This window comes from Camelus ferus, chromosome 4 (assembly GCF_009834535.1).
Source record: "Camelus ferus isolate YT-003-E chromosome 4, BCGSAC_Cfer_1.0, whole genome shotgun sequence".
NCBI lineage: Eukaryota > Metazoa > Chordata > Mammalia > Artiodactyla > Camelidae > Camelus > Camelus ferus.
In genome coordinates this window covers 23739668-23758477 of record NC_045699.1, presented here as the reverse complement: position 1 = coordinate 23758477, position 18810 = coordinate 23739668, and the positions used below count along the sequence as shown (strand labels likewise).

General features: G+C 38.4%; 1 protein-coding gene across 1 annotated transcript in view; it reads left to right on the top strand.

The window, feature by feature from the left end:
- LURAP1L (leucine rich adaptor protein 1 like) overlaps positions 1-18588 on the top strand; it is a 44041-nt gene extending 25453 nt beyond the window's left edge. Inside the window, exon 2 of the mRNA XM_014565034.2 lies at positions 17844-18588. Coding sequence (XP_014420520.2) covers positions 17844-18218 — 375 coding nt within the window. The 3' untranslated portion in view covers positions 18219-18588. The remainder of the gene's footprint in view (positions 1-17843) is intronic.
- The last annotated feature ends 222 nt before the right edge of the window (positions 18589-18810 follow it).

Below are 18810 nucleotides of genomic sequence, written 5' to 3'. Positions count from 1 at the left end.
TTTTGAATTCTCAGTCTGATTCCTCCTAAGAGTGAATCTATCACTTTGGATTCAGGAGCATGCGGTAGTAGTTTGGCAAAATTACTTACAGTTTGGCAAAATTAGCCCTAGAAGTGTTAGCATCCATTCCAGGAAAAGATGCATGTGATAAAGTTGGCCTGGTGTCAGTCTAAACTGTAGTCTTCAGCTGACATCCCTACACAGCCAGATTATGTTTTCTTTAATACCCTTTGTTGTTGCGATTACTACTATTTTGGCTGGAGATGCTAATGAACCCCCCTGAGGCTCTATGAGAGCTGCTTAGAGTCAGGAGCCTACAGCACACCAGCAGTGCGGTAACACTCTGAGCAAGAGCTTCTGTTTAAGGCAACGGGGTGAGCTTATCTAGGGAACCGACTGTCATAGCTTTCTCAGAGTAACCCTTGCTCAGCATTCCAGACTCTCCGTGATATGCCTCCAAATTACCTCCCCACCTTCACCTCCCACCAGTCCTGATCCTCAGCCCCTGTGGGTGGATGCCACTTCCTGAGCAGGAAACGGACTTTACATTGCTACGCCTTTGCCTGTTTTCCTCATGCCAGGCTCCAATTATAATGTTCCTGATTGAGGCCACCCATTCTCTCTCTCTATCCAAATCCATCTTGTTCATCATTATTCAACTGACATAGGTCTTCTTTTCTTAGAGAAAATTAACCCATACTTATTCGCTGCCACATCACCACATGTATGGACCTTTTTCCTCTCTCATCCATGTCTTCACTCAACATCCGTTTGTTGATTTGCCATGTACTAATAAACCCAGTCAGAAACCAGGATTAATGGGAAAGACAGACCTACTGCACTGGAGAAGTCGGTGCTTACTATTTCTTTGTCATTTGTCTTTGTATTCAATTGTCACCAATATATGTTTCTCCACTATCTTAAAAATATTATCTTGGAACATCCCCTTGTTCACGTGGGAACTCTTTCTACCAATGCAGGTGTCTCCCAGAATCAGACTCTGAGATCATCCCAACAGTCTTCTGTTGGACTCAGGGGAGAATTTTCACTTTTTTTTGCACACTGTATATTGATCATATACTGTTAATTGCTACATTGGAGAATCAAGACATTTGAGGGCTGGAAGGAATTTTAAAGATGATGTCCAATACTTTGAGCCAATAGACAGGAAAATGGAGGCCTGGGAAGCTTAGGTGACTGGTCACAAGTTAATGGGTTGTTACTCGTGGAACCAAGACTACAATCAAAGTTTTAAGTTTCCTTGCCATTCTCACTAAACTACACCAGCAATGGGTAATTGAGTCACAGAACACCACTGGTATAAATAAATAACAAATCAGCCATCACCTTTGTTTTAACATCTTTTTATGTTATTTCTTCCAGAAATGGATCAGGATAGATATAAACATGACAAAGGACACCACATTCAAAGAGCAAACTCTCACATATCCAGGTGAAACCATGACTAGAGTAAAAGTCTAGGAGAATACTACATTGGGAAAATGAATATAATGTCTTATGCAATGTTATTTCAAGGGTTGTAACTAATTTAATTTAAAATAAATCAAATGATAATTTTTCAAAATGGTATCATGCAAAGAGGCAGTTTAAACATTTTAATTTCTGAAAGACTAAATATAGAAAGCAGCATATAAATTGAGTCATTGCTAATCTGTGGGGCCAGAGATATCATTGAGCTATTTGTGGAAAATGTAAAGGGCTCAGTAAGATTATGAGCACAGGATCATCACAATACTAGGTATGTGCTGAATCACAGATAATCACAGACACAAAGAGCAAATCCATTGCTTCCTCCTAGAATTCACCTTGGTTCACATTGAAAAGACAAAGCTTATCTAGTCTTCCTTGAAGTATTAAATTCAGGGTATGAATTTTCTTTTATACATTAAGGGTAACTTTTTAGCCAGTAAAAAGGAGATAGAGAGTGATTAAATAAAGATAAAAGGAGTTAAAGACCTAGGGACAGATATTTAACAGAAAGTTCTGTCACAGCTGAGTCACCTTTTGACGTTCCTTTGCATCATCTTCATTATCTATACGGTTCTGGGCCCATCTACCTCTGTGCCAGTTCTAACTGGATTTCTGCCTGTGGTTTAGTGAATTTGAGTCTATCAGAGTCCATTTAAAAAAAAAGGCAAAAATATGACTCATACAAATATACAGCTAGCATATGCCAAAGATGTATTTAACCCTTTAATGAGATGAACCACCAAGAGGGAAAAGGTGGGTAAAGGAAGAAATAGAGGAGCAGAGGTCAAGCAGTCCGTTAGGAAAGATACACTGAGTTAAATTCATCTCGAAGTGCCTTGTTTTATTTTTGTTTTTGTTTGTTTATTTGTTTCTGTTAATACCTGTAAGACTAAGACCCTGACAACTCACTGCCTGTTTTTGTAAACACTTTTATTGGAACACAGGCATGTCCAGCTACTTGCTGTGTCTGCTGTCTAGCAAATGGGGGCCTTTGCAGAGATGCCAAAGAATAGTGTGGGTGTAAAAGACATCTTAAAATTTCCCCCCTGAATTTAGGGTCATATCTTGGGAAGACAAAATTAAAAGTGTTGAAGTGTAATTAGAGTAGGGCTAGTTGTTTGATTAAAACACTATCAGATGTGTCTGGAAATAATGGGTGGTTACAGTTTGGAGGAAAAATACAATAGAATTTTAAGCAACTTTTTTTTTTTTTTTTTTAAATCGGAGACATGCTAGAGTCAGCACAAAGAATGGAAAATATTCCAGTGAGATAAGGAATCTCTGCTATCTGGGCAGATTACACAGAAGAATAACCTTTTACTGTCTCTTGTTAAGAGCAAACTAAATTCTTAACCAATTTTTTCATTCCAACATAAGGAAAAAATAAGTTCTAGCTTTGCATTAATAATAGTGGTCATTTATTCACAAGCTCCTTTAAAAACGTGTTCAGCAACATGAACCTGGAGAATGTCATTCTAAGTGAAGTAAGCCAGAAAGAGAAAGAAAAATACCATATATCACTCATACATGGGATCTAAAAAAAAAAAAAAAAGAAGAAGACAAATGGACTTATTTACAAAACAGAAACAGACTCAGGGACATAGAAAACAAACTTACGGTTACCAGGAGGGGAAGGGACTGGGAAGGGATAAATTGGGAGTTCAAGATTTGCAGACACTAACTAATACATATAAAATAGATAAACAACAAATATATACTGTTAGCACAGGGAACCATATTCACTATCTTGCAGTAACTAATGGTGAAAAAGAATATGAAAATGAATATATGTATGTTCATGTATGACTGAAGCATTGTGCTATACACTAAAAAGTGACACAACATTGTAAACTGACTCTACTTCAATAAAAAATATATATAAAATGTATTTCCTAACAAATCCATCAAAACTGAGCAAATTTTATCAACATTTTTACACATTTATTGCTTTTTTTCCCCAGAACCATTCTTTGTAAATGTGATAATTCAAGGCAAATAAGGATTTTTTTTTTCTTAATTTACTCATTTTCCTATATCAACTCATGTTCCACCCTTTACCATCTTCTTTCACATTCTGGAACAAACCATTTTAACTGAGAACAAAAATACTCTCCCCTTGATAAACAAAACCGTATTTTAGTTGTAGTTCTTTGCCAGGATTATTTCTAGTGTAGTCTCAACAACCTGTATAAGCCATAATTTTTAACCAAACTTAGGAATCTTTCAGAAAAACCTGGAAAGAGAGTAATCACTGTCAAAAGTACGTATTTTAGGAGGCCAGTGAAACTTACACAACTGCATTAAAAAATCTCTACAGCCAAAAACATACCATTCACACTTCTGTAAATGGAAGACTTAATATGTTCATTAAAATGACCCAAAGATATAGCCACTTTATTACTATTAAAATAAAAAGCAAAGACTGACATGACAATTGGGGACTCATGTTAAAGTATTCTATCTTCCTTAGAAATTACATAGATATCCATAGATTTTTATTTATTAACTTGATTTATATGAAAGTTCTAAAATTAATAAATATCTTGCAAATTATGTTTAAGCTGACATAGTACAGAACATAATTACAGATGAATCAAAAAGGTCAAAAATTATTACTCAATATAGTTGAATACATAATTGTATACTTTCTTAATCTCAATATATGGAAGAAACATTAGTTTTTCTCAATAGTAAATCAGTATAAGAAATTTAGGAAGTTAGTATTAACTAGTCTCTTCATCAGAAAATAAATCCAAATCTTAAAAAATAAAAATAAATTGTTTATTCTTCATACTGAAAAAAGCAAGAAAAAGATGTTTTAGCTATTTATAACCTAAAATTACCAAACCAATTCATGTCTAAGGATTCCCTTTGATGCTTCAGAGTTAACACTGTGAGGAATATTTTTTTCCTTAAAAACGTCAGTACCTTCAGTACATAGAGCTCAGTTCCTTTATTTTCTTGAAATTCTGGGAATTTTAAACTTTTTCCAAGTATTTATTAGCGACTCTAATTAGAAAAGTCTCCTTTTTCCTAAGAGACTTTATAATTTAATTTACAAATATATGCTAGAAGTAGGGAAATATTTCATTTTCTTATCAATGAGCAGTAAAAGGTTTTTCTCAATTAAATACACAGCCACCAACAGTTGAAACTAGGGGTCTACCAGCTCAGACACAGGGCACTAGAAAATCCAGAATACATTCTCAAAGAATTATTCTGCTAATCAGTAAAAATACCATTTTCTACATGACTTTGAGCACACCAATAGACAAACAATATAGATCCACTAACCATATTCTGTGTCATCTCTCACCTGACAGAAAACAGATTCCCATCATCCAAATAGAGATCACCAAGTGATCACATCATGAAACCAGATTGCCAATTATTGCTACCCCAAATGGGGAATCATTTATAGATTATGCGACCTTGACTGGCCTAGAGGTTTAGTATATGAGTCTCTGGAATTGCCCGTTTCACGCTCTTTTTTTTTTTTTAATAGATGAGGGTTCAGTACCCTGTTACAGCAATGGACATTACTTGAACAATGAAGTAAACAAAACATGTAACTATTAGCCAACAATTCAAAATAACATCAAAGCAAATAAAAAGTACCAAATCAGAAGAAAACAGAGTCAAAAGAGGCAAAGTGCTATTGCTATTTGTGATTCACTTCAGAAGCAACTTCTTGGGCAACCGCCAACTCCATGCTCCAACAGTATACTTTTTAAGAAGTTGAAAACCTGACTCATACAAACATAGAGGGAGTCTTTGTCGAAGATTTATTTAGTTGATTTAATGAGAGCACCAAGATGGTATAGTTGGTCTAAAAGAGAATTAGAGGAGAATAGTTTATATATTTTCTCAGGAAAGATGTATAAAATAATTTTAAATTAGAGACACACCTGTTTAATATTGAGAAGACAACGGAATAGACATACGCACAAAAAAAGATACTGGAGGAAATACTAGTCTCTGTCACCTGCAGCTACAGGAAACAGTAAACATACTCCAACTTCAGTCAGATAAATAAAAAACCTCACACCAAAGGCCTTTCTATCCCAGTTCCTTTTACATCATATACAGCTTTCACCAAAGAATTACAAGGCATGCTAAACAGCAAAAACGTCTGAAGAGACAGAGCAAGCATTGCAATCAGACTCTCAGATATGGCACAGATTTTGGAATTATTAGACTGGGAATTTAAAATAACTGTGATTAACAGGGTAAGGGGTCTAATGAAGAAAGTAAACAAAATGCCTGAATAGATAGGTATTGTAAGCAGAGAGGTGAAAATCTGAAGAAAGAATCAAAAGGAAATGCTAGACATCAAAAACATTTTAATATAAGCAAACAATGCTTTTGATGGACACAGCCAAGTAAAGAATCAGGGAGCTTGAAGATAAGTAAATAGTTTAAATGTCTCTTTAATGATAGCCTAAAAGGTCCCAAAGTATTACTTCATTATCTGTGGAGAGATGCCTTTGTGTGACCCGCAGTTTACTACTTGTTTGGCCCAGACTTACGAAGTTATAAGTTGACTTGTAGATTTGTGCTTGGAAGACATGAAAATGATTTGGTCCAGTTTAAAAAAAATCTCAAAGGTTATAGTTTTATTGTCCTTCTCAGTGTGAGGTTTTTTATTTATCTGACTGAAGTTGGAGTATGTTTACTGTTTCCTGTAGCTGCAGGTGACAGAGACTAGTATTTCCTCCAGTATCTTTTTTTGTGCGTATGTCTATTCCGTTGTCTTCAGGTTTTCCTAGGGACTCCGGAAAGAGTCTGAACCCTGTAGTACTTTGCGCTATAATCCCCCGTTACTATACAGAAGCTCTGTTGATGTGGTGTAAGCTCTAAGGAAGGAGAGGCGGTCCATACTCCATTATTAGGTCTCAGTCAATCAGTGAGACTTGAGTTGGGTATTTCCCTTCCCCCAGATTGGTTAGTCTTTGGTAAAACCCCAGTCAGTAGGTTCTGGTAAAACAGTTTCCCTTGACAGTAGGCCCTGTTAAGGAAAACAGACAGCATATTTCAAAATGGTCACTTTCTCCCTCCCTCTGCCAGAAACACAGGGAACAGTAAGAATCTGGTGGGGCTGCTGGAAATAAAACTCATGAAAGTGTGGGTATCCCCCTGAAGTTTTGAACTTGGAGTTTTTAACTCTCAAGCTAACTGAATCTCCAGAAATTCATCAATTACAGTTTGATGTCTTCCTACTGATACTGGCACCATCTGGGGCCTTCCATGCCTGTGATTCTCTGTAGCCACCTCTCTGCCTCCTGTGGACAACAGTTTACCCTGTAACCTCAAGTCTCTGTGGATCTAAAAAGTGTTGTTGATTTTCAGTTTAAGTTTTTTTGTTTTTTTGGAAAGATAGGACTGGTAAACTCCAAGCTCTTTTATATCAGACTGGAACTACAAGTGAGAATAACCAGCTTCACAGATGTGTTGTGATAAATATTAATTTATATGACATATTTAAGTTAAGGCACAGCATGTACGAAGCATTCAATAAATGGCAGAGACATTTACTAATATTCCTAAAGCTTTTTTATTTTTAAATAAGACAAAATCACTAGATAAGAAAGTCAGTGTATTACCAGTGAGTGTTGAAATATAGCAGGTGTTTCTCACTGGCCTCTCTTCAGGGTGTGAGAACACTGCTCCAGGTAGTGTCATCTGGAGAGCCCCACCCAAATTTTCCCAAATGAAAATCATCAGTGTTTAGTCATTTCATGAAAAATAAAATGAAAATGACCTTCAGCATCAAAAAGTGAAATAAATATTCCAAACAGTATCAGTCAACATTAGGTTAAAAAAAAAAAAAGAATGACTGCAACAAAATGCCAATGCTTCAGTTACATTTCCTATGCAAAAGGACCATCCCTACAGAAGGCCCTTTTGAATAAAAATGGGTTAATATATTAAATACAAAATCTGGCTCATAAGAGGCACTCAGTAAATGCAACTTTTATTCCTATCCCAATCTCCTCCTTCCTTTCCCCTAGTGAGGCCAAATTAAACTTTTTAAATTAAATGAAGAATTCTGAAAAGCAAGACTACAATCTAGGAAATGTGTCAGTATTGAAAACACAAAGATGTCTGTGTAGTTAATCTTAGTGTATTCTAAATTTTTAAACTTCCTCTGAATGTTATTTTCTAAGTTTACCTTATCTTTGTATACCCTACTTTCTCTGACCCTCAGATTATAGGGAATATTATTTATAAGGGACCTCTATTGAAAGCATCATCTGTGTCATGAAATACCACTGACATCTTTTGTCATTTCTCCTTCATACCCACAAGCAGAAAGATCTCTAGGTCCTTGCTACCCAAACTGTGGTCTGCATACCAATGGCATTGGTGTATTAGTTATCCACGCTGTGTAACAAATACTCTAAAACTTAGCAAGGTAAACAACAAACGTGTTATCTCACAGCTTCTGTGAGTCAGAAGTCTGGGCACAGATTAACTGAAGTGCCTCTGGCTTTGGGTCTCTTCCAAGTCTGCAGTCAGCTTGTCTGTTGGGGCTACAGTCACTTCAAGGCTCTGTTCAGGGAGGATCTGCTACCATGCTCACTCACACAGACAGCAGCAGTTGGCAGGCCTAGCTCCTTGCTAGCTGTTGTGCAGAAGTATCAGTTCCTTATCATGTAGATCTCATAGTAGGACAGTTCACAGCCTGTCGGATGGCTCTCCTAAGAGCAAGTCAGGGAGTGTACGCAAGACAGAAGGCACGGTTTTTCTGTAACCTTTTCTTGGCAGTAACACCCCATCATTTTTGCCATATTCTATTCCTTAGAATCTAGTCAATAGATCCAGTCCACACTCAAGGGCAGGGAACTACAGGAGGATGTAGATACCAGGAGAGACAGGGTTTTGGGGGAGATATCTCAGAGGCTGCCTACCTGTACAGGCATGCCAGGAACTAGTTAGAAATGTGGGATGACAGAACTAGTGAAGAGAATCTGAATTTTAACAAGATTCCAAGGTGATCTATATGTCCAGAAGCACTGCTCTAGGGAGCAAGGCCCATGCACGTTATTCTTTACAAAGGCTGCTGCCTCATTTAATTTTACTCACAAGTTAATGTTACTTTCTAAGAATTGCAAAGATTAGTTTTCCTTGCAACTCCGTTCTCCCCTACTCAACAAACAGAAAAAAAAAAAAAAATTAGCATTACTGGAACACTACTGGGCTACTGGTAGCAGATTATAAGGAGCTGAGGGGCTGAGGAAGAAAAACAGGGCACAAGGACTGTGGCAAACAGATCTAATACCAACATCAAGAAATTACTGAAAGAGAAGATGAAGCATTTGTATAAGGAGGGATGTCTGGAAACAGGCGAATAAAGGACTGAAGTCCTATTTCCTCAACAATCCGAAAGCACAAAGCTGAATAATTTTACATTAGAAATGTTCTGTTTATAGTGGTGGCCTCTTACTACTTGGTTCTGCTTGGCTCTGTTTACCAAGCAGAGAAGTGCACAGCATATTATATCCATCAAAAATTGTAATACAGAAAACATAATAAGGAAATAAATGGAAATACTTAAGTGAGTTTTAGGTATCTTGATTACTCCCTTTCCAAATACATTTTATATTTCAGTGATGCTTAAAGAATAATCTATGTAGTATTTGAAATCGTTTCATAAAAAACACTAATAAATTTGGTCATAAATATTTTACATCTCCCTCAAATTCTACTGAGGGGAAAAGATAAAGCTACATTGAGCTTTTAATCCTCTATTAAAAAATACCCTAAGGGGAAAAAAATCAAAGTCTGTAATCTTCTTATCACAAATGCAGTAGATTAGTTAAAGCCTACATTCTATGCCTTCAGTGGTATACTGGCGCCAACTCCTACTGGGGTGTGTGGGCTGTTTGTTAAATTCTCAGGAGTGTTATGTATTAGTTTTTAATCACAGTCACTATTAAAACTTAAAGCATGTATATAAACCTACAATTTAATAATTTACATGAAAAAACAAAGGGAATATATACTCAAAAATCACCACTTCGTAGTTATTTTACTACATTTTATTATTTTCTTGAGGTTATTGAAAACATTTTTTGTATCTATCGTTTTCACACCGTATAAACCTGGGCTAAAGAGCATCTCTTACAAACCCTACGTTTAGTGACATCACGTTGGGAGTTTGAAATTGGCCACTGACATTGGTCGGAGTACTTACAGCACAGAAGTTGGTAAATGCTGTAAATCAGAGCTTGACTTTATTTTGTTGTCTTAAGACAGTGATGGGTAAAATGTTAGTATTACAGATTAATCTAAAAATTTCATGTCCTTAGCTACTACCTTATCAATAGCAAAAAAAAAAAAATACTGGGAAATACTCTTCACGCAGTCAGAAACTCTTACCCAATTCAGCAAAACTGCTCCCATCACTGACAGACCAGGAAAGCTAGACATTTTCATCTCGTGCCAAAGCGGAAACAGGCCTCAGTTTAATGAACATAATTTGTACTATGATGAAAAATAGTTTAACAATAGATCCCATGTCAGATTTAAGGACGAAAAATTATTTAGAAAAGAGTTAGTGGATTGGGATCAGTTCTATTTGTTCAATTATGGTTGAACTGAAACCACAAGCTGCAGCACATGCAAGAATTCAGCAAAAAGGAACACAAGCAGTCTCTGAGAATCAGTTAAAGTATACGGAATGTACAATTAAAGGTACTGTACATCTTAGTGTTATCTGTGAAGTGTGTGCTGCACATCTTTTGTATCAGCACAGTTTCTATCACATGGATGTATATGTGTACATGTGTGCGTAGTTCTCCCACTGCTCACCAGCTCACCACCCTGCCTCCTCCTTCCCTCCCAGTGGAAGCACGGCCACTACAGATCACAGAGGAGCACATCACCATATCCTCGTGTTCTATGGAAAAATACTATCTTAAGTTCTAAATCAGAAAAATGCACATGCCGGAAGAAAATTTATTATAAATAGTGGAAACGCATCTTGCCTAGTCTGTGATCTGTGTGCATGAGCTTTTCTGCTACAAACGTGGGGAGTACACGTTTTTGTTACATCATTGCAAATGATTTTCATTCAGCTCAGGTGATTTACAGTCTCTAACATTAGCCAAAATTACACGTTGCATATACATACTGAAAGCTCTCAGGAAAAGCATTTTTCACTGTATTAGGATACAGGAAAGGAATTGGCACCGTGAGCATCTAGTTATCAACTGGACCCCAAACCTGATGGGATAAAGCTGAAAAGCTCTCTGTCTCACTTTGGAAGTCAGAGGACTCACCAGTAGACACTATACAGATCTCATGAGCGGGCCTGGTTGTAGGAGTTTATGTTCAAGATTCAGGGGAGTCACATGTGCCCCTTTCTAATGAGCCAGATGCAGCTTTCTAATTTATCAAAACAACATCAGTCAGTCAGCTGTGCTGATGATCGTGTTTTTATGTATCTAATTTAGTCTTTGGGGAAATTACTCTTCTGTGAGGTTTTGGGGGAAAGAGTGAACTGTTTTAGTTACTGCTCAGTTCCACATAAAAACAACTCAAAAGGAGGAAAACAAAGCGCACTAATATAAAAATGGAATCCTCTGTTGCTCAATTCGAAACAAATTCTGTTGTAAATTTTGAACTGGCTAAGAAAGCACAGGAAAGCTTTGGCAGAATAGTACTGACTTGTCAATGCTCCAGGCTTTCCTCCCAAAGCAACCTAAACCAAAAGTAGTAGGTGAAAATATTGTACAATGTCCTCTCAGACTGCAAAGAGACAATGATACCTTTATGGATCCTATGACGAAATAGTTAGGGGAGTGCTTTACAAATACAGCTACTAATAACAGCTGGAAATGTTAAGGACATGTGGGCAGAAAATCTGTATTCATCAAACTGAGGATGTGGTGGATTTGAAGAGGGTGTAAATTTGGAACCAAGAAGGTTATGCAAAGTGAACACACAGATGCACCAGGATCATCTACTCGAACAACAATATTCTAAGCACCTTTACAACAGCTCTTTAATTAATTAATGTTTTAATTGAAGCATAGTCAGTTTACAGTGTTGCATCTATTTCTCGTGTATAGCATAATGTTTAAGTCATACACATACGTATACATATGTTCTTTTCAAATTCTTTTTCATTATAGGTCACAAGATATTGAATATAGTTCTCTGTGCTGTACAGTAGAAACTTATTGTTTATCTGTTTTATATACAGTAGTCAGTATCTGCAAATCTCAAAGTCCCAATTTATCCATTCCCACCCCCTTTTTCCCTAGCAACCATAAATTTGTTTTCTATGTCTGTCAGTCTGTTTCTGTTTTGTAAATAAGATCATTTGTGTCTTTTTTTAGATTCTACATATGAGTGATTTCATATATTTTGCTTTCTCTTTCTGGCTTACTTCACTTAAAATGATGATCTGCAGGTCCTTGTTGCTGCAAATGTCATTTTATTATTTTTTATGGCTGAGTAGTATTCCATTATATAAATATACCGTAACTGCTTGATCCAGTCATCCATCAATGGACATTTAGGTTGCTTCCATGTCTTGGCTATTGTAATTAGTGCTGCTATGAACATTGGGGGTGCATGTATCTTTTTAAATTAGGGTTCCCTCTGGATATATGCCCAGGAGTGGGATTGCTAAATCATACGTTAAGTCTATTCTTAGTTTTTTAAGGAATCTCCATACTGGTTTCCATAATGGCTGCACCAAACTACATTCCCACCAGCAGTGTAGGAGGGTTCCCTTTTTTCCACAACCTCTCTGAGCATCTGTCATTTGTTGACTTTTTAATGATGGCCATTCTGACTCGTGTGAGGTGATACCTTATTATAGTTTTGATCTGCATTTCTCCGATAATTAGCAATTTTTTGAGCATTTTTTCATGTACCTATTGGTCATCTGTATGTCTTCATTGGAGAATTACTTATTTAGGTCTTCTGCCCATTTTTAGATTCAGTTGTTTGGGTTTTTTGTTGTTGTTGTTAAGTTGTACGCAGCTCTTTAATTTAGTACATGGATATGTTTTTGACATTTTTTGCATATTAAGAAATAAATATGGCTAGAAAAGAGGGCTTCCACCAATTAGCAATCTAAAAAAGGTGCTGATTGGTGTCTTACACTTTGAGACTACGGTAAGAGCATCACATTAACAGGCAAATCTCATCTATTTTCCCGTCTTCATGAACATGATTACAAACTTGCTTGTAAAGTAGTCTTTCTTTCTTCTAATTCACTTAATGGCTTGCTGGACATTTGGGATTTGAGTCAGAGACCATGGACTTTTACAGTAGGAATGCATAATGAGGAGAGGGTTTGTTTTCATCTGATTAGTCAATTCTCATAGATAAAAGGATAAAAGTAGTGCAGGAGAGCTTTGTGAGCTAGATGAGCAGGTGATGCTCCCCAAGCCTGCAGTATGACCAGACAGAGAGCAACATCCCTATTGGGCAGATACATCTACAGGTCATGTGCCTATTTCAGTTAATATACAGACATACTAAAGATGACGCGTGTGTTTATCTTGCAACACAACACAAACATACTTTTTATTTAAACCCAAATTGGCAAGAGTGAAAATTACTATCACTGCACAATTTCTGACAAGGTGATTAAAATTCACATAGAGCTCAAACTTCTGGCTTTAGCCATGAGTTTTTATGAGCTAATTTGCCAGACATAGAGCAGCAAATTGATTGTTCTGTCTCCTCTGCAGCTCGCACAATTCTCTCATAGTGGAAACAATGTAGTAATTAAATGGCCACAGAAATGGCAAAGAATCGAGGACTATGTTAAAAGGAAGGGAAATCCTGAGATGATCTGATCTACAGAATCTTCTTCCCAAATAACATTTTAAATGAAACCTCAATACAAAAAGCAGAAAGAAGTGATAGGTGGGTTCCTTTAATTTAATTCAAATTAAATCTTCATTATTGGGCAGAAATTAGTTTTTGTTCACAGACTGCTTTACTACCTCCACTGGGTCCTGTGGTTGACAGAAGATCAGATGAAATGCCATGATTTGTCTTCATGTAACAGAAGTTGTGTATGCCAAGCTACCTTGCCCAAAGGTCACACAGATGGCGGCAGTGGCAGGTCAGAACCCTGTACTGTGTTTTTCACACCACTACCAAGGATGTCAACCTGTTTGACAACTCCTTAATTAATTGAAAAATGTAACCACATCCTCTCTTCCTTGGATTCCACTGAGCCAATTCATAACCTCTGTACTCTTGCAGTGTTAAAATCACTGTCTGGATAAAAACATTTATCTGGAAAAGTTTATTATTAAAAATGTTTGCTCTTTCAAGACCCCTCCATTTCAAGGTCTACCAGAGACCCAGTTTACAGTCTGTTTAAAAATGACATGAAATGTCAGTCTTCATTCAGTCTAGGGTTGAGAAACCTGGGACCCTACCATCCTGAAGCATGAGAGACTTATTCCATATGAAGAAGAGTTGCAGTAACTATAAGGGCCAGAGTAGGGGAGAGTAAAGAGTAAAAGAGGAACGGGCAATCACAACTCTTTGGATCAATCAATGCAAACCTTAAAAAAAAGTTTTTTCTTTTTTGTAACGTCCTACTTGTTCCCTCTGTTAAACTCGTTTCACCAAGTGTTTACAGAACAACTATGCCGTGCTAATACCAGTTGTCACCTCGGAACAAACAGAATCATGTTTGGAGTGTGATTCACCCCTGGAAGTCCACTTCCTTTCAGAGATACTCTCTTGTAACCGGTACACTGAAGCCAGGAGTAACCCTGCCCCAGTTACTGAGTGCTGGAATTCTCTGAATGAGTGTGCATGGGATTTCATGCTGGGAATGCTTCAATACTGAAATGCTCTTTCCTGAAGCTACCTTGTTCTTTCCTGTCAAGTCACACATCACTGCCCCACAGCAAAACCCAAGGGAGGGGGGTGTTCCCCGACAGATGGTTCAACATGAAGCAGTCGTTCAGCCTTTGGACAAATATTCACTGTATACTTACTATATGTCAAGCACTCTCGTGGGGCTTGGGCACAGAGTGGTGAACAGCACAGACCAAGTCCCCTGCACTCTGTGACGCTTACAAGCTCATAGGGGAGACAGGAAATAAAAAGGAAACAAGTAACAAGCAGGATGACTTCCACTAGTCACACAGATTGTGAAGTGGATATAAAAACATGGAAATATCGTGTAAAACTATGCATGGGGATTGGATACTATGATTGATCAGGAAAGGGCTCTCCACAGAGGGGGCACTTAAACTCAGACCGTAAGGTGAGCCTCCCAAATCCCAGTACCCTCAGAGAACAGTCACGGGACCTTTTAAGACCCCAAGGGAGAAAACCACACGGTTTCCTGCCCGAGGGGCAGGTCTACTCTCTTCTCAGTGGATGGCCAGACCTCATAAGGACCGACAGGAGTGGCAGTGAGGAGAGGCAGGGTAGCTCCTGGAGACAGAAGCAACCCTGTGGTTTGGTCCCATAGTGGACTGTTCACCCTTGGGAGGTTCATCAGCAGTAGCACAACCACACCTTAGTTCCAGGAGGAAGCAGCGTGAGCGGCCTGGAGCTCAGGTGATGGGCAGGCAGCCGTGTGAACCGCACGGCCCCGGGCTCCCACCGTGGGAAGCTGTTGACTCTCCCACACGGAGGACGCAGAGTTAGACACAGCTAAGTCTGTAATCATTATCGGCCAGATCAACACATTCTAACTGACTAGCTTTCGTCATTTTTCCCCCAACAGTGGTTCAATGGCCTGTGAGTGTTTCCTTTCAGAAGAAAAGAATTTTTTTATTTAAATAAATCATTTCATGCTCAAAGGAAGCTTTTGTTACTTCAGGATCCACTCCCCTCTCATTCATATTGCTCAATAAAACCCAACAATTTTTATGTGATGCAGCCACTGTGTAGCTGAGACAAAAAAAAAATGCTGGAAAAAATAAAAAGTATGTTTTAACCCCATGTGACACAGGTGCTGGGAATCGGTACGATTATTGTTTTAAGAGCTGAATTTTCACAGATGCTAAAATTTTGACTATTTGTTAAAAAAAAAAACAGTCAATGCTTAAGACAAGACCTTAAGAACTGGGAAAAATCTAAGATGTGGCTTCTTTCTTTAAGGAATTTAAAGCTTAGTTGAAGAACCAGCTAAGTGACACTACACAATAATAGGTAGCAATCTAAGAAGTTAAGGCGGCCAGCAGAAGAGGCTAGACCCAGCAAGCCGTACTTGATAGAAGAAGCAGGACTTCAAGAATGGGGAGGGTTTGCAGAGGAAAAGAGTCAAGCATTTCAAGTGAGAGGAGGAACACATCCAGAGCTGGGCATGAGCAGGAACGTTTTCAGGGACTGGGTGGGGATGTGGACAAATGCGGCTGTGGTTCATTTGGGAAGCTGTCAGGAAACGGTCACACTGGTACGCACCATGCCTACAATGGGCACCACAAGTTTCATCAGCTACAGATGCCAAACTGAAGAATTTCGTAAGACTTTGGTCCCTATTGATTTTCTAGGCTCCTCAGTGGACGTAAGCAAATTATTGGTGATTTGTAAATATTTGTTGTATTACTTGTAACTTAGTATCTTGATGGCTCATGGGGTACGTGGGTAAGTGTGAACATAAAGACTGCCAAAATCCCTCCTTCCCCACACAACGTCATTGCAAGGTCATTGAGATGAGACCACAAATAGAAAAACATCTCAAGTTCTTACTAAGTTCTGCTCATGAACAAACACCTCAGAGAGAAGTGTTTTTTTTCATTGTTTACCCCTCTGTGAATTTTCGGTGCATTTCTCAGAGAAGATAACGGTAGTTATCCAAGTCACTTTATTTAATGTCCTAGCAAAATTAAGGGTTTTTAAACTGTACTTCATGCTTTTTATATTTATACATACATATGTGTGCATGTAATCACACACACACACACTTTTTAACCTGTAATCTTACATCTTTGAAGTCATTGTAGAAATTCCAGCTCTCATAATATTTACTCATTATATTCACTCACTCCAAAGTTCACCTTCAATTACAGATTAACTGCTACCTAGGAAATATCTTTACAATATGAATGCATACATTTGAAGACAGTAGGCTTTTTTCTCCCTTATGGCTTGAGTCACTCATGACTGAGTGTCTTTGATCATTCTAGAAACCCACAAAGCTGAATCAGTCCTGAGTCTTAAAGACAGAATTAGCAAGGCCCAGACTCTTGGGTTAAAGCCTTCAACTGAAAAAACCGTTACCCCTTTTAAATCATAATGAGTGTGACTAGGACCTCTGGTGGCCAAATCTATCCCTGCCTCCCAGTCCAAGCACTGGAATCTTGACAGGAGCCATGTTCCTTCAGTTCCAACAAGAACAAGGGCTATCGTGAGAGTTCTCGCAGCCTCCCCATCCCCACCTTCCCCAGAATCATCACACCCTTGATGTTAGCAAACGTTCCCATTCCAACTATAGGGCCTACAAAGAAATTCTGCTTTGTGGCTGTGAAAACAGATTCCTCTTAAGTAACTTAAAACTATCAGAAAGACACAAACCTAGTAGGCACTTAGGGGAGTTCTAGAACCTTCTCAGAGTCTCATATCCAGATTTCAATTCACGTTGCTCTTGACACATATGAAGCAAATAATCAGACCTTCAGCAAATATCTGTACACTTTGCTGTGTAACGTCGATCAGCCTGGTATCAGTACCCTTATGGATTCAGGGAAACAGTCTGGTTCTTCTTAAAAATAAAAGCATCACCCAGCACTATCTATTGTCATTAAAAAGTGCAGATCTTTTCTGTACTCTTAACACTTTTTTTGTAGATTTCAGTTTCTTCATCTGTAAAATGGGGATAAAAACAATCATACCCATGGTACAGGGTTACTATTTATTACAATGACTATTTGAGCTTTTAAAATAGTGCCGGGCACATTATCACTCAAAAAATAGGAGCTGCCACAATGACGATTATGATGGTTCCTTAATTTCTACACCATCCTCTTCCCCCACCTCTCAGTGTCTACATACATATTCCCAGTTAGCATCGATAAACTATTCATCTGGCCAGAGAGAGACTAAGTTCTTTGACAGGGTCTGACATTCAATAGGCAATTTTCAGGCTGCCTGGTTAGGGTCAGGGATGTAGTTGGCATCTCCCTGCCCCTTTTGGAGCCCGCTGGGTCTGGCAGGAAGTGAGTTTTTTGATTACGACTCCTACCATTTGTCAGTAGCAGTTTTCCAAAAGATGCTGAGCTCCAGTGAATTTGTATTTTATTCTGTGAATTTAAAGGTAAGGACTGCAGAAGGCAGAATTCAGGTAAAACTGGGCTTTTTCAAGAACGGCAATAACGGGCACGTCTCTGCTCCCTCCCTCTCCTGCACAGGTTAACCTCAGAGCCACAGACGTCAGGCTCATGCGCCAGCTTCTCCTCATCAATGAGAACATTGAGTCCATCAAGTGGATGATTGAGGAGAAAGCCACCATCACCAGCCGAGGCAGCAGCCTCAGCGGCAGCCTGTGCAGTCTGCTAGAGAGCCAGAGCGCCTCCTTACGCGGCAGCTGCAACAGCCTGCATGACGGCAGTGACGGGCTGGACGGCATCTCCGTGGGCAGCTACCTGGACACCCTGGCAGACGATGTCCCAGGCCACCAGACCCCATCGGACTTGGACCAGTTCAGTGACAACTCAGCCATCGAGGACTCACAGGCACGGCACAAGCGTCCCAAATTGGATGCTGAGTACTACTGCTTTGGCTAATGACCCGGTGCTTTGCATGGGGCTGGTGTGCAATCAGCTTGTATTTATCCTCTTCCGCTGCTATTATTTTTGGTGTGATTTTTTTTATGACAACTTTAAAAAAAAAAAAAAAGCTTATTTTGAACTGCTTGATGATGTTTCTGTTGCTCCTGATATTTCTCCTCTCGACTGATTTATCTTTGCCTCTTCCACCCCTGTTTTTATTTATTACAGTGATTTTTCTCCCTCCTTTCAGAATGGCACACATAAAGCAGGGGGGAAAGAATAAGCAATAATTGTGTATTTGCTTTTGTTTTCAGAGCAGGGGTTCAGGGATTATAAGAAAAACTTTGCTAAGTTTTACAATAAACCAAAGTCTGATAATAGTTAATTTTGTTGCTTGTATTCTTAAATGATTCAAAATTCATTCTACAGAAGCTACTGAGGTTTGTTACCGTTTGTATGTTGCACTGAACAAAATGCCTGGGACAAAGGCCTTATTTCTAGGCCACAGCTTCCTACTGTAAAATCAATAACTTCTCATGACAATCATTTGAAAGCCCCAAATCTATGCAATCTGTTTAGTTCGACTTTATGTTCATTCTGTGGATCA